The sequence below is a fragment of the Corylus avellana genome, chromosome 9 (genome assembly GCF_965113065.1).
Source record: "Corylus avellana chromosome 9, dhCorAvel1.hap1.2, whole genome shotgun sequence".
Classification (NCBI taxonomy): Eukaryota; Viridiplantae; Streptophyta; class Magnoliopsida; order Fagales; family Betulaceae; genus Corylus; species Corylus avellana.
The window spans coordinates 22,916,243-22,932,607 of NC_142498.1; the positions used below are offsets into that span (position 1 = coordinate 22,916,243).

The window sequence follows — 16,365 nt, forward strand, 5'->3', positions numbered from 1 at the left end:
CAATCAAATTAAGGTTGGAATTTAGTCATGGAACTAGGTTTTTGTCGGCTGATGGGTATTATATTATGCTTAATTTCGATTATTTCTGTCTTTTTCTCTTTCATGTTGCCTGCCTTCTCCGTTGCACGCCGGCCTTTTATACAATCATATATGGCAACTTTGGACCAACTGGTTTTAGCATCGTGGAAGGTTTAATTTGTTGGAACTATTTGGCCAGCCAAAAAATATGACTGAAAATTTGAAAATGTTGACTTTTGAAGCAGAATAGATTTTGTTTACTACAGAAAAAAATAATAATAATAATAATAAAAAAATTCTCTCTCTCACTGAAGTGCATTTCTTTACCCCGTTGAAAACATCCTAATCCAACAAAATGGGAAATATAGATTTGAGGCTGTCCTTGGTGAGATAGACACTCCAATCAATATGAGACACAATAAGAGATCTTTGAAGAAAATTAAACTGAAAATACTTGAGGGTGATACAGTAACTTCTTTAAAATTGATATGATAGTTTACGTGACACTGTCACGACAACTACAATTGATTATAAACAAAATGTCACATTAAACCAATCAATTAATACTACATAGCTCTCACTTAACATATCATGTGTCAACTATATATGTCATGAGATATAATTATTTTAAATTATAAATATATTAGAAATAAAAAAAAATTAAAATCATTAAAATAAGAAAGGTGACCAACCAAGTTTGTAATATGACACGCACATTTGGCACATAGAGTCGACTGACATTAATTAATTCATTTGTTAATTTATTATATGGTACGTTATTCAATGAACCTGTTTGAAATCATAAATTATAGGCACCAAAAGCACTAAGATTAAACATGAAAAGGCTGCAAATGGTATGGGTTAAGTAATGCGTCCGTACAATTTTTTTAAAAAAAAAGTCTGGGTTTAAGCTGTCATTTGCAATCGTGCAGCTTTCGTGACCTCACAGTCTCACGCTACCAAACTTTTTTTAAAATTTTTTTAAATTTTTTTAATTTTTTGTCTTGTTAGCTAGTGCACTCTAAACGCACCGTTTTCTAAGTATAAATCCAACATCCAACAACCCGCCAAAAAGGCAACAATAATGATTGTTTGTCTTTCTCTCATACGAAAACTGGTGGTTGGCACATGCCTACGTGGAACTAGGCTCCGCCGTGTCTCCCTCCATCTCATCGTATTTGACAACTTTCATTGAACAGCCAGAGCCAGCCAGCCTGGCTTTGAACCTTGGTGGGGTCAACGGAGGGTGTGTCTGGGCTCCACACACACACTCTGCGTCAGCCGTGACTATTCTCATCTGGGTCAACCTTTTCTCTCTTCCACGATATTTACCTCTATTATCATCTTACTTTTCTTGCTTTGTTTTTTTCGCTCTTGTTGCTTTCCTGATCGACCACAAGCCCCTCAACTTTCTTTTTCTTCTGTGTCTTAAACTATTCCACTTAAATAAACAAGAAACAGTCTTTAATTCCATCTCTTCTCAGTGAGTTAAATTCAGTTTTGATTAATGGAACCAGAGCTGCGTATTGGATTCTTCTTTGCTCAACAGCAGCTCCACCCAGAAGAGATTGTTGTCAAACTGTCGAACTAGAATTAGGGTTTCCCTGGAGGCTGTTTGTCTACCAAGAATTTCAGAGAAAGGTATGGTATTGGTACCCTTCTTAGTGCTTTGTAGCATTTCTCTTTTCTTTTTGTTTTTAGAGGTTGTCTGGAGGCTGTCTGGATTGTTCATGTTCACTTTGGAAGCAGAGAAAAATTAGGGTTGGGTTTAATCTGAATTGACTGGATTGTTTGAGATTTAAAAATTTGCTTTTAGCTAAATTTGGATTGGTTTGAGTAACAACGGGCCATCATTTTTTGTGTTGAATTTTTGAGGGGTGGTTAGTTGAATTTAGAAAAATTTGGGATTCAATTTATACTGGAATGTTTAGGATAAGCACCTGTTCGGGTGAGTGAATGAAATTAATAACTTTGGCAAAGCTTGGCTTACTTTGGCAGTTTGGCAGTCTTTTATATAGTTGAAATGAGTTTTACAACTCAGGGGATCATAGGATTCGTTTTTGGTTTAAAATTGGAATAATCTACCAGATATATGACTAGTAAATCGGGGGAAATTTGGAGCAGTTGATTTCAAGTCTCAAAGTTTAGATCCAACACGGTATTTGGTTGAAATTAACGCTTTCTGGCGTCTTGCTAATGCACGCTTACTGCCCATCTTATTGAGTATTGACCCTTCTGTATCTACTTAGTGTACGCTTACTGCAACATGTACAGAAAGAAAAACTTTGTTGGACCCTAAGCATATATGGAAGTGTCGATGCTAAAAAAACCATCTACAACTATAACTACAACTACAAAATGAAGCATGAAAGATTGTGGTATTCTTTCACATGCATCGATGTTTTGTTACACAATTAGCTGCGTCCTTGTCAAGAAGCTTAGTTCTTTGTTGTTTTCACTAATGATTTTGTTTTATCTTCTTGCATTACTTCTCTGACCACTGTTAACTGTAGGGCTATTGGTACACTGACTTTTCTTTTCTGCAATACTACTTGTCACAGGGGTTATTTTAGATTAGATGGCTGATAGCTGGGATGGGAGTTATGAAGTTGGCAGCCAGTCAGATGAGAGCAATCATTTTGAAAGACTGTATCTTGAGCCTATTTATGATGCATTTGTCTGCCCATTGACAAAGCAAGTTATGCGTGATCCTGTTACCTTAGAAAATGGACAAACTTTTGAACGAGAAGCAATAGAAAAGTGGTTCAAGGAATGCAAAGAGAGTGGAAGAAAGCTGGTTTGCCCATTAACGCTAAAAGAATTAAGAAGCGCAGATCTGAAACCTAGTATAGCTTTGCGGAACACCATTGAAGAGTGGACTGCTAGGAATGAAGCTGTTCAGGTTGACATGGCTCGTAGGTCATTGAATCTGGGGAGTTCAGATGGTGATGTTCTGCAGGCTTTGAAGTGTGTCCAATACGTCTGCCAAAAGAGCCGATCAAATAAGCATGTTGCACGTAATGCAGGCTTGATACCCTTGATTGTTGACATGTTGAAGAGCAGCAGCCGTAAAGTTCGGTGTAAAACTTTGGAAACTCTTCGAATTGTGGTGGAGGATGATGTTGAGAATAAGGTTGTTGCAGGTTTTGTGATTCTCTATATAGCTTCTAAGGAATCGCTGGCATAAATGGGCTTATCCTCTTGTTAATGATTTCTCTTTTTTTATTGTTATTATTTTTGCAGGAAATGTTGGCTGAGGGAGATACTGTGCGCACTATAGTAAAGTTCTTGTCACACGAGCTCTCCAAAGAGAGGGAGGAAGCTGTCTCTTTGCTGTATGAGCTCTCCAAATCTGAAATGTTGTGTGAGAAGATTGGTTCAGTCAATGGAGCAATTCTTATATTGGTTGGAATGGCAAGCAGCAAATCAGAGAATCTTTTAACTGTCGAGAAGGCTGATAAAACACTGGAGAATCTGGAGAAGTGTGAGAACAATGTGCGGCAGATGGCTGAAAATGGTAGATTGCGGCCTCTTCTGACCCAACTCCTTGAAGGTGCTTGCACTGTCTTTTCTTTTATGCTTGCTTACTTTGTTGCAACGCAACTGTACTCCTTGGCTTGTTTCCTTTTCCCAAATACTTGACATTAAAAATGTTGATTGTCATGTTTTTTGAAGTAGAATTTATATCAAACCATGCCTGGAACCCGCTCTACCAATGTGTTGATTACTATGCTCCTTAAATTTGCTTGAAATCCTATATATAGATAGACATATATACATGTGCATTATTCCTTTTACAAAATAGGGTCAATTGATATGTGCAATCCATATCTCAATCCCGAGATTTCTTTTTCTTAAGAAATTGTAGAGTTTAAAATGTTTTGCTCATTTTCTTCTTTGGCCACCATAAGCAAGTATCCTCCACGATCTTACTACTATGGAGGTCACAGTGTCATTGAGACATGTGCTGATTCTTGCAGGGCTAGAGCATGGAATATTCTATTTTGTTTGCTGAAATTAATTGATAAAGAATGTGTTTCGAAAGTGCAAGTCAATATACTAGGGCATGGGATTGATTCTCTGCAATGGAATGTGTTTGCCTTGAGAACCACTGATGTCCTGGTGAGGCTGGATCAGACTATGGCTCAATTGGTCTTGAGAGAACGCCTACAGTTTCCGCCATCTAGGCCCCTCCTAAGCAATTCTTAGCGGGTAGGTGCTACCTCGGTTACGCCCATGTATAGTAGCCCTAGTTGGTCACTCCCTCATACCTTTTCAATTAAAAAAAAATGGCAAGTCAATAATAACTTTATTCAAATGAACCAAACTCGTATGCATTGGAAAAATTATTGCTAAATAAGATTGCTCAGTTTTTAACTTCACATGATAAGACATAAGTTCTTTTGTATTTCTTCCTTCCTTTGATTTTTTTCATCTTTTGATTGCAATAATTGTTGATGTTTGGCTTGAAAATTTTATCGGGCATTCCAAATGCTGAACATGATATTATAAAAAAGAATTGGAGGATTTCTTGTAAGAGATCTGCAATGCTGATTCTTATAATCATCATTAGTCATCTTTGATTGATGAATCTTTATCACAAAAACTCTCTGTTTTCTTACTGAGTAGAATGGGTTGGGAGCTCAGGAAGGCAGCATTTTGTAGAGAGGTGGGTTTACCTTAGCAATCTAAAAATTTAAAAATAGTCGGAGTGCTTTTTGTTAGAACTTTAAGTAATTCAGAGGATGCCAATAAGCTCTAGCTATAATGGTTACCTTCCCCTCATGAGAACGAGGTGGAAGGAGAAGTTACTGGTTCAAGACTAACCAGGTGTGTTAATAGACCCGGGAAAAAAAAGTGATCTTCTCACTGAGCTTGCTGTACAAGTTTGAGTTATACTTCTTTTCTGTTTTGTTGTCTTTGATGTGTAAAGGTAGATATTGTTGTTCTCACTCTATGAGGAAAAACTATTTTACTGTGGTTAATGTTACTCAACTAACTCTGTTCCCTCGTGATTTTGCAGGCCCACCAGAAACCAAACTGCCTATGGCTGCATACCTAGGTGAGCTTGTATTGAACAATGATGTAAAAGTCCTTGTGGCTAAAACCGCAGGTTCATCTTTGATTAATATCATGAGAAGTGGTAGTATTCAGTCAAGAGAAGCTGCTTTAAAAGCTCTAAACCAGATCTCATCTTATGAGGCAAGTGCCAAAGTGTTGATAGAGGCTGGGATACTTCCCCCTCTTGTGAAGGATCTTTTCACCGTCGGTTCCAATCAGCTTCCCATGAGACTCAAAGAGGTCTCTGCTACAATTCTTGCTAATGTTGTGAACTCAGGTTATGACTTTGATTCGATCCCAGTTGGACCTGAGGACCAGACTCTTGTCTCAGAAGACATAGTCCATAACCTACTACATCTCATTAGCAACACCGGTCCGGCCATTGAGTGCAAGCTTCTCCAGGTTCTTGTTGGACTCACTAATTCTCAAACTACAGCGATTAATGTTGTTTCTGCCATCAAAAGCTCTGGTGCTACTATCAGTTTGGTTCAGTTTATTGAGGCTCCACAGAAAGAGCTGCGTGTAGCTTCCATCAGACTTCTCCAGAATCTCTCCCCACACATGGGTCAGGAACTGGCTGATGCCCTACGGGGGTCGGTTGGCCAGCTCAGTAGCCTAATTAGAGTCATATCAGAAAATATAGGAATCAATGAAGAGCAGTCTGCAGCAGTTGGCCTTTTAGCTGATCTCCCAGAGAGGGACTTGGGCCTTACCAGGCAGATGCAAGATGAGGGTGCCTTCCAGATGATCATCTCTAGAGTAGTCAGGATCCAGCGAGGGGAGACGAGGGGCAGCCGCTTTGTCACGCCATTCCTTGAAGGGCTTGTACGGGTACTTGCTAGGGTTACATTTGTTTTGGCAGATGAACCTACTTGCGTTGCACTTTGCCGCGAGCACGGCCTTGCTGCATTGTTTATTGAATTGCTTCAGGCCAATGGACTAGAAAATGTACAGCTGGTCGCTGCCACAGCATTGGAGAACTTGTCACTGGAGTCCAAAAATTTAACAAAATTGCCCGAGTTGCCGGAACGTGGTTTTTGCGCCGGAATCTTTCCATGCTTTAGCAAACCACCAGTCATAACTGGGTTGTGTAGGCTTCATCGTGGGACGTGTTCCCTAAAAGAATCCTTTTGCCTTCTGGAAGGACAGGCGGTGGAGAAGTTGGTAGCTCTGTTAGACCACACAAATGAGAAGGTGGTTGAGGCAGCATTTGCAGCATTATCTACTTTGCTGGAGGATGGCGTTGATATTGAACAAGGGGTAATGGTCCTCTGTGAGGCTGAGGGAATCAAACCCATACTCGACGTTTTACTCGAGAAACGGACGGACAATCTAAGGAGGAGGGCAGTTTGGGCAGTTGAGAGAATTTTGCGAACCGATGATATAGCCTATGAAGTTTCTGGAGATCCAAATGTGAGTACAGCACTTGTTGATGCATTTCAGCATGGTGACTATCGAACCCGGCAGATAGCTGAGCATGCCTTAAAGCATGTTGATAAGATTCCAAACTTCTCTGGAATCTTTCCCAACAGGGGATAGGCCTCTTCAAAAAGGCCAACTCTTCAAGTTGATGGCTAAAAGGACCTGTATGTAATTCTTCTTTCTCCCCAGCATTTTATAGAAGGTTTGGAAATCATAAAGTTGAAGGTAGATATTGTTGTATACAGATTTTCTATTTCCCCTTTGTAGAGGTTTTTGAAAGCCGCTGATTTGTTATTAATGATTCTGTTTCAATAACTTCCATTTCTTTAGTCGAACTGCACAACCAGTACTTGCATCGATAGTAGGGGTGGTGTCAATTCATGTTCGCATATTAGGTTCAAGTCATGTCAAGATATGATTATAAGATTATATAGGTCAACTTTAAATCGACTCATTTAATTAAATAGGTCAGACCTTTTAAGGTTTTAATTTTGTGTTGAATTTGTATCGGTTTGATGGGTCGTGTTAAAAATTGTCAATCATACTTTAGAGGTGAATAAACAAAAAAAAAAAAAAAAAAGATTACTGTTCTATTATTAGATTAACTTTAGGTGTTAGATTGGTGATTGTGCATATGGACCGGTTGCAACGTAAGGTTACAGTCTTAAAGGCCTATATATGATATTGGTTTTGAAGTTGAATGGGGGCTGATTTCTGATTAAGGATTGGATGGGTATTAGTTGGGATCAATAAATAAATAACTCTAAATGTGAGACAAGCTAGCCAGGACTTCAATTTCTTGAGGAAAAGAGACCCATTTGCGAGGAAGCAAACTCTTCCATGATGGCTTGGCAACACAGATTTTCATCATGACATGGCAGTGTGCAATTCCGGCACAATCTAGTGGACGTTTTAGTATTGAAATCAAGGATTTCGAGAAATCTGTCCAAAATCAAAATCTCCAGTCTTGTTCACCTTTTATTTTGTTTCTTTTTCTTTGCTTTTACTCTAATAACTCTCTTGTTTACAGGACACGATATGTATACGCAACAGAAACAATCCTTCTACTCAATCACGATATGTGATTGATGAGCATTCTTGCTTTGTACTGCTCATGCTTGATTCTTACGCGGCAACAATATTTGACATGCTTCCTATCATGGCTCTCTGCATTGAACTTCTATATCAAAAGGATCAGGAGTCGTAGTTTATTTGGTCCACCCACTACTCCTTCAACTGGGTCCAAACAATCACGAGTGTTTGCTGAACTATTGGCCATTTGTTGTTACCTAATCGATGATAGAATATGAAAAATTTGACCCATATTAGGGTTGTCCAATTTAATGCCCGTACCCCAAATTGGCTCCACCAGGATCAAAACATTTATCCAAATACTTGCAAGTGACGAATCATGTCTTTTCAATCATTGGCCACATATCGTATGTACTTAAACGAACTGTTATTCTACACCCAAAAAAATAAAAAATAAAAAGTAAACTTTCATTGAGATTAGTTGATAATTTTCGATAAGAAATGTTAGAAACTATATTTCTATTCCAAGACTATCTCAACATTAGCTCAATAACAGAAAACTGCTATATGCAGTTGCGAGTATCATACATTACATCACAATCCTTGTGAGTTGTGTGATTAAATATAACATTAATCCTAATAGAGTAATGCTAAAAACCATACTTTTATCTCACCACTATTTCACTATGCTGACATGGCATTGTCAATCTATTATTTATTTTTTTTTTTTTTCCTTTTTTTCCTTTTAACAAAGTTTGATCTAATGGTGAATTGACAATGACACATCAGCATAGTGAGATAGTGGTAAAATAAAAATGTAGTTCTACCATTACTCATCCTAGTATATTTTCTCAAAAACTCTTCTCTATTTACAACGGGGAAAAGAAAAAAGCTAATTCAATATTTAGTAAACTAATTAAATTCTAAAAACAAAACATAAACTTTCTGGAATGCTTAAAGCTTACTAGCTTTTAGACTAAAAGAACTCCGACTTGGAAGAACTTTTGTTTGAATTTTGGTGGAGACTTGAAATGTGCCCAACAATGTGACCAAGTATTCCAAGGAGCTTGAGTTTAAAGAGAATGCTAAAAACCACATCTTTATTTCACAATTATCTCACAATGCTAATGTGAAAATTCCAACCAACCCTTGAATCAATCATTGTTAAAATAAAATAAAAATAAAAAATAAAGTTCAAAAGTTGGTCAGGACTAACACGTTAGCATTGCGGCATACGAGATAGTTGTAGAATAAGAATGTGATTTCTAAAATTATTTCAAGCTAAAAGGTTGACAATCAAAAATATAAAGGGTGCAAACATTCAAAAATTTATGCAACCATGTTCCTCGCTGGACAAAATCCACAAATTGGACATTAACAGGAAATAAATTATACAGGTACAAAATAGGCAAAAACAATACATAATAAATTTTATGAATGGTGGTGAATAAATTACATCAAATGATACATGAGCAAACCATACCTCCGATAGCTGTCGGAATCAGAAACCGAGACCAGAGGCAGTCTCCAGGATTATGTCCAAAGAATTCAAAACAGACCTTTTGCCATTTTGATGTCTGCTCAAAATGACTTCATGAGGTTGTCTTCAAAGATGTAGGACTGCGAGTGATTTAGTCATGCACGAAGAAGCATCCAGTTCATGAGTTACATGATTCCTTGAAATATGGCTCCAGTTGGCCCTCATATCAGACACATCACATACAGTCAAGAAATCCAACACCTGACCAAATATTTTGAACATTTCAACCCCAAATATCAGGTTTCTGTCACCAACAAATGCCGCATTCCAGTCCATTGGAGCATCGGGATGTACAGAGACCTCAGTCCAAGTAAGATACATGAGATCTAGCTCCCATAGTTTTCTAACAGCCTTGTTTCTCCGGCCTATTCGACCTTCTCCTTCACACCAGGAGACAGAAAGCATGAACAGCCGCCCATTACAAGATACAAGTTTTGGAGGGTACTCATGAACATGGGATGGGAATGGAGTCGTTTGGATTCTAATCCAGTAACCCCTTTCTATGTCATACCCTGCAAGTTTGTCGGTCTCAGAATAAACATAAAACATCCCATTACAAACAACACCAGAACAAACAATTCCAAAATCTACAGGCACCTTCTGAATTTCTGTCCATTTATTTGATACAGAGTCAAATATTTCTCCAGAATCCAAAGGCTCCTCCCAGGATCCAATACCCCCTACAGCAATCAGCACAAACCTTCTACAGCCCTTTGTGTTCAACTGATCACTTTTTTGTCTAAGAAACTTGTATGACTTTCTATTGGGCAACATCGATGCATCGTTTTCATCAATAGCATTTCTGTATTGTCGTCTTAGTGAAAGCCTGTGAGGATCCTCGTAAACATCTGACACCCCACCAATCCGTGATCTGGAAAAGCGTCTATCTTGCCGATTTTGATGACTCTGATAGCTTGGAAAATCTGAACTGACCTCAGAAATCCCTAAAATAGGCAGCGACCTTGCATGCTTCATAGAAGCAACTTTACGCCACGATTTAGTCAAGGGACTAAATGCTAGCACCCCTTTATGCGTCTTGAACGAGCTCCTGTCCACCCTCCCAAAGCTGGTCAAGCTAGAACAACCTCCAACAATATATATATCATCCTGCATACTGGCAACAGTGAACATGAACCTCCCTTTCAGAATATCAGCATCTATCCTACGCCATTGGCCCAGAGAAACATCTAATGCATGTATTTCCCCAGAGCAATAGCCACCTTTAACAGCACCAAACAGAAACAACCATGGATTCTGATGGGAACCTTCCCGTCTCATCTGCAGGAACCGAGGAGTGGTAGTCAAGTATCGCCATTTCTTGCAGACAAGGCGGGCAGTCATAAGACTGGTCAGCGGGAGCCTCACCAAGCACATTTCCAGAATGTCATCAGGAAGAAATATATGCATTCTACTGTTTCTTACTGATTCTTCAAGTTCAAACTCCTTCCTATTATTTTTCTTCCAAAATCTCTCCTTCACCCCATATGAGAAGCAATCCACTCCGGTTTCCTCAGTGCCACAAATCATTTTGTACCCCTTTCCTTCTTCACTGGAACTTGATTTCCTCCTACTACTTGGATCCCCAAATTCATCACCAGTGTCAGCCCCTACTTTGCAACCCCCACCTCTACCATATAAAGTAAGACATCTCATAGAAACTCCTCGCACCCCATCCTCTTCCTCTCCTCCACCTTTGTACTTCTTCTTCAACTTCTGGCTAACACTTCTGACAAGACGCTTCGACACACTCAAAGCCTCAAAATCTTGACAAATAGATTGTTCTCCTGTCAGTCTCTCAGAAAACATGGTCTTCTCTAGTTCTCTGCCAGCAAAAGCACACACCTAATCACAATCTTGCAAATTGCACTTATACCCATCACCAATCTTGGCTTCTACCATTCATCTAAAACAAAGCAACCAAGAAATATTAAACTCAACATAGAAGAAAATCATAAATTTCAAAGCTACTCATTAATACTGTGGCCTAAATGATATCTGCTTCAAGCACACCAAAGCACATCTAACATATGCAAGCACTAAGCAGACGTGAAACCTTGTCTGATTCATTTGGACAGAGAAAAAAAAATAAAAAACTAAGAGAAACTAAACCAGTTCCGGTATTTCAATAAGCCAGCGAGTTTTTCGTTGAATGGAAAGGACTAATCCATATTGAGCATGCGATTCAATCAGAATTCAACATTTCCTTACTTTCTACAACTTCCTCGGCTAGCAAACAACGAATCAACCATTACCAAATCCAAGAAATGACAAAAAAGCACATACACAGAACAACATTAACAACAACAAATGGGTGTTATGGCAATATAAGTCCAAAACGAAATCTTTAGCAAATTAATCGTTACCATTCACCAGATCTGCCGCATTAAGTTATAGTTAAAGCACACAAAATCGGTTATTAAAATTTTCGTAAACGTCTTTGATAATAGCATCAATCCTAATTCAACAAATTTCAGAACAGTTCAAATCATAATTTTGAAACGTAAAACCAATTAACCCAAAGCAAAGAAGAAGAAAAAACAAAAAACAAAAAACAAAGTGATAGCAGTCCATTTGGTTGCTCTCGACAAGAGCTACAACAACAAGAATCAGCAAACTCGTTCAAATCAAAATCCCAAGAAGATTTTCAGCGAGTTCTTTAGCAATTCAAAAGTCACGCCATGCTTGGTTGTTGAGAAATCAAGAAGAAAAAGCATCACGCAACAAAAATTTAATCTCCTTTTTTTTCTTTTGCTCCGAATCCTCAGCAACCAAATGCTCCGTATACGAAATTCAAAGCCCAAACAAACACAAAATCATCAAAAAACTCACATACTGAAGCAATGTGAAAGCGCCTTGAGAAATCGAAGTAAATCTGAGAGATGAGATTCGATCATTGGAGCTCAGGGGAATGGACGGCCAGTGAGGGATCGATCATGGAGACCTTAAAAAGTCTTTTTCTAAAAAGAAAAAGCAAAATAAAAAAATATATATATATTTAAGGGGTTTGGTTGGAATTTAGTAAAGCGACGCGAGCACTGCTTGCAAAGCGACTCATTTGGCATTCCTGTTTGTTCTCTGTCTCTTTTTCCATGGGTTCTGATTTGGTGGAAGCACGAGATTGAACGTTTCTCTGATGGGAATACTTTGGGCCGTTGGATTCATTGCGGGATCTCGAGGCGTTGTCGCGTTTTTCAAGTGTGGGCTCGGGTATCGATGAATCAGCGGCTGGGAGCCTGTGGTGCTCTTTTTGTTTTATTTTGATAAGATTGACGCTTTTGCTGGCACGAGTGGGGGTGACACGTGTGAAGAGTAGCAGTGTATTTTCTTCGGTAGTTAGGGAGGGTGGACCCATTAACGGTCTACGAGTCCGGGGACGAGTATACAATCCAACCACTTCCAATTTCAGTGTGGATGATGGAGACTGTTTCCACACTCTACGTGTACTTTTTTTTTTTTTTTTTTTTTACATGTTTTTGGTTGAAATTTTTCTCTTTTTTATATTTTACTTTGGAACGTATGTCCACCACAACGAGAATACAAGGAATGTGAATTTTAATATTATCTCAACATATTTTTGTGATTATTATTTTTTTTTTCTTTTTCTATAATTATGTAGAATGAGGTAATTTCATACATAAAACAAGCTTATACAGGTCAAATCGGACTAATTTTATTCATCACCTTATTATCCTCATCTCATCTTTTCAAAGTTAATGTGAGGTGGCATTTTCAACCAAAAAAAAAAAAAACCAATCTCCATTCACCAAATGTTATGAGAGACCACGTCACACTAACTTTTAGGGATGAAAAATAATAAAGTGATATGTATGTCACTCTTCAACCATATGGCTCTCCCTTTGACGAGTAATAGGGTGAGGTAAAACATTACCCATCAAAGGGAGAGTTCTAACATAGAGTAGTATTATATATCACCCTATTATCACCCAAATTACTCAAAATTTATGTGATATGATCCCCTATAACATTTGATGCATGGAAATGTCATGATATAGTTTGGCTATTTTTATGAAAAATTCTATGAAGATGATGAGAGATGTCGTCTACTCTTTCCGTTCCTTCTCTCTTGGGATGGAGCACTCCCGTTTGTTAATTTTTAATAAAATGCTTGGTGGTCTTTTAATTGGAGGAACTACGTTACATAAGTTTTTGAAGTGACGAGGGTGATGTATAACATTAACACATTACCCCGTCCCAGCTCCTAAGTCCTAATCTCTCACATTTCTATTAAAAAAAATTACTTTTAATTTGTAAAAGTTATTTAACATTTTATTACTGATGGTACTTCTAACAAATTTTGACTTCAACCACATTGGTTCGATGTATGGTTTGTTATAAATACATTTGGTTTTATTTCGACCTTAACTAGATGATTGTATGCCTTTGGTTGTTTTTTTAATTTTTATTGATTCTGGACGTGAGAGATAATACCCACAAAAATTGTTCTCTATGTGTCAATAGCATAGAATCTGCCAAATTTGTCCTTCAGATAGATTATATGGAGAAATTGATATGGCACATGCATTTTGGAAACTTATATATGAAATGGTTCGATCAAGAAAAAACATGTGGTTACAAAGGGTTGGACCACGTGATCTTTAATTATGGGCCTATGGATAGTGTGGTCCTAAAACCATAAACACTCCACCTTTTTGGTGTTCAATTCTTTTAACATCAACAAGCAACCTCGATTCGAATTTGACAATATTGGACCGTAAAGTATATAAAAATTGATTTATAAGGACTTTTTAAAGTTATGGTAGTTTTTTTTAGGTAGCCCACTCAACCCAATGGGTGGTTATGTCCCTCAACATATACTAATTTGTTTGACTGTGTCTATCCCAATAATTTATATTTCCCTACCGACATAGACCTTGATAGAATTAAAGGTTTGTCACAGTCGAATTTTAAATTGAGTTGGATAATTTTTTTTTTTCAAAATTATTTTATTAAATTGATATTTATTTTTAAAGCACGTGAGAATTAACTAAATAATTAGTATGCGGTAACAAAAAGCAATACAATGTAATTACATTGATTTTTTTTCTTTTTTTAATGTTTTGTTGTTTCTTCGTAGTAAAATCATACACGATTATTTTCATACTATGATTTTTTTTTTTTCGTGATCATTATTATACCCTCAGGTTTCATGAAAATTCATATGCATTATTCATTTCAATCATAAACCTCACAACTGTTCTTCATTTGAAAATCAAGGGTTCTAAATAAATCATTTAAAACTCACTCGTTATGATGAGCGGATGATGATGTAGTGCATGCGTGTATTTTAACGGCACTTGTGGTGACGCCAGCTGTTCACTGGCCATGTCTACTATGAGTCTATGCCCATTTTGCATAAATTTTGTAACGTAAAAAGACAAATCTATCGCTTCTACTTAGCTTCTTTTTCTTTTCTTTTTTTTAAAATTTTTTTAACTTAGCTCTTTTAGAGCATTCCCAATGGAGGAGCCATATTTTTATGTAAAATGGCTCTTCAAAACTCACTTTTATCTAGTTTAGCTAAGCCATTTTTAAATGTCTCTACATCCGATTAGTTATATTTCTATATATTCTATTAAAATATTATTAAAAGTAAGAAAAATTTTTGGGAAAAAGAGAACATGCAGAGAAAAAGTAGAAAACGATTTGGGAAAAAGATAAAACAGGTGAGAGAAACAATAAAAGATAAATGACTCCCTTAAAAAGTGCTGCTACATTTAACTTTTTTTTTAGCTCTTCTAATCAAATATCCATTTTACATTTATTTTTGGCTCATCCAATGTATGAGGTTTTTTGAACATTTGAAGAGCCATTCTAGATAAAAGTAGCATTTGCCTCTTCCATTGGGAATGCTCTTAGTAGCGCAATAGTAATTTTTATTTTTATTTTTTATTTTTTATAGAGCGGTGCTAGGAGTTTTATAATTTGTACTATAATTTTATTAAAAATCGATGTGGTAGTTTCAGTAACACTTACCATAATAGTTATTAAACAATTATATTTGCTACATGACAAACAATCCATGTGAAATTTACAAAAAGTCGTAAAAGTTCATTTTGAAATGTTTTGGCAATTTCCTTTGGTCGATTATAAGGTTGATCGAATCACTCTATGAGCTTTTGGGGTTAGGGTGATTTAGCTATCCTCATAACTTACTGTTGATTGAACCACACCTAATAACTTTGGCCCTTGAAGGAAGTACGAGGAGCTTTGACGTTGGTGTGGTGGTGGCGTTTTAGTGGTAATGCAAATGTTGCGAACAATGGCGGCATGACTGTACGCCGATGTGTTTCAGTGGTGATCGAAGGTGGCAAGATTTCAAAATTGAAGAAAGGGTTCTGGATGTGTGGTTTAATCTTGGGCAGAAAGGCAATTATAGTTGTTGTTCGGACTTGTCAAATTAATTACTAAATGGTTGATAGGATAAATGTTAGACAAATTGTCATCTAAATTTGTAAAAAATTATAGTAAAAGATGTGTTTTTAAAGCATTTTTAAGTTCTTTTAAGGATGCCATCTTTTTTTCGTAATAACGGCACTTATTTCCAACTTTCTAGTTACAATAATGTCCGAATTAAATATAAAGAAAGTAGGAATGGAATAATACCAAATATTTATTGGTCGATTTATTACTTCACCAACCTTTTGACGAATTTTCGCTGGCAGCTAGCCAGCTACCTTTAACAATTTTTTTGAGAAAAATTGTCGCCATTTTATAAAACTTTCGAGCAACTAAAGGAGAATGCTCTAGTGCTAACAAATCACAGATAAAAGCAGGGGGAACATCCCACCAACTTTCAGAAATCGTGTTTGTTGATGTAATTTTTGGTCTATATTACTGTTTGTTAGCGATATTTCTTTATTGTTGGGCTGAGAAAGAGATTTCTGTACATCTATGGTGTTTCGGCAAAATAAAAGCATGGTCAGAAATCTCTAGTTGGGGCGTCGAAGACCCTCTAACGCTCAAGTTAGCCTCTCATATATGGGTAAAAATATATAGCTATGATATGCCCTAAATACTCAATAATTTGCGTGAAGTGAAATATGTGAAAAGAAAAGAGATAGAGATAAGGGAAAGAGGTGAGTCTAGAGTCTTCTAGAGAGGGAGACCCAGAGAGAGAGAGAGAGACTCAGTTAAAGGAAAAATAGGAACTTTTTTCATTTTATAAGTCAAAGTGGACACATGTCACTTTTTGAATAGACAATAACAAAATGGTAAATAAACATAAATAGATGGGCATATTTTATCCCCAACAGTGTTATTGATGATTTCAT

General features: G+C 37.1%; 2 protein-coding genes across 5 annotated transcripts; one reads left to right on the forward strand and one right to left on the reverse strand.

Moving 5' to 3' along the window:
• The first annotated feature begins 1,379 nt into the window (after positions 1–1,379).
• Positions 1,380–6,830, forward strand: SAUL1 (senescence-associated E3 ubiquitin ligase 1). The gene is made up of 4 exons (XM_059603954.2): positions 1,380–1,659; positions 2,580–3,151; positions 3,262–3,571; positions 5,042–6,830. Exons 2-4 carry the CDS (start codon positions 2,597–2,599, stop codon positions 6,616–6,618), a joined length of 2,442 nt encoding a protein of 813 aa, XP_059459937.1. The 5' UTR covers positions 1,380–1,659; positions 2,580–2,596; the 3' UTR covers positions 6,619–6,830.
• A 2,083-nt stretch (positions 6,831–8,913) lies between these two features.
• On the reverse strand, positions 8,914–12,064 carry LOC132190404 (F-box/kelch-repeat protein At5g42350). 4 transcript variants are annotated; one of them, XM_059605379.2, is made up of 2 exons: positions 11,903–12,064; positions 8,914–10,895 (listed from the first exon to the last, which is right to left on the reverse strand). In XM_059605379.2, the coding sequence occupies exons 1-2, from the start codon at positions 11,965–11,967 to the stop codon at positions 9,140–9,142; spliced, it is 1,821 nt and encodes a 606-aa protein (XP_059461362.2). In that variant the 5' UTR covers positions 11,968–12,064; the 3' UTR covers positions 8,914–9,139. The 4 variants fall into 4 exon arrangements, with proteins under 4 accessions (XP_059461362.2, XP_059461364.2, XP_059461363.2 ...); XM_059605381.2 differs by having other exon boundaries at positions 8,914–10,976; positions 11,907–12,061; XM_059605380.2 differs by having other exon boundaries at positions 8,914–10,976; positions 11,903–12,061.
• Positions 12,065–16,365: the final 4,301 nt, after the last annotated feature.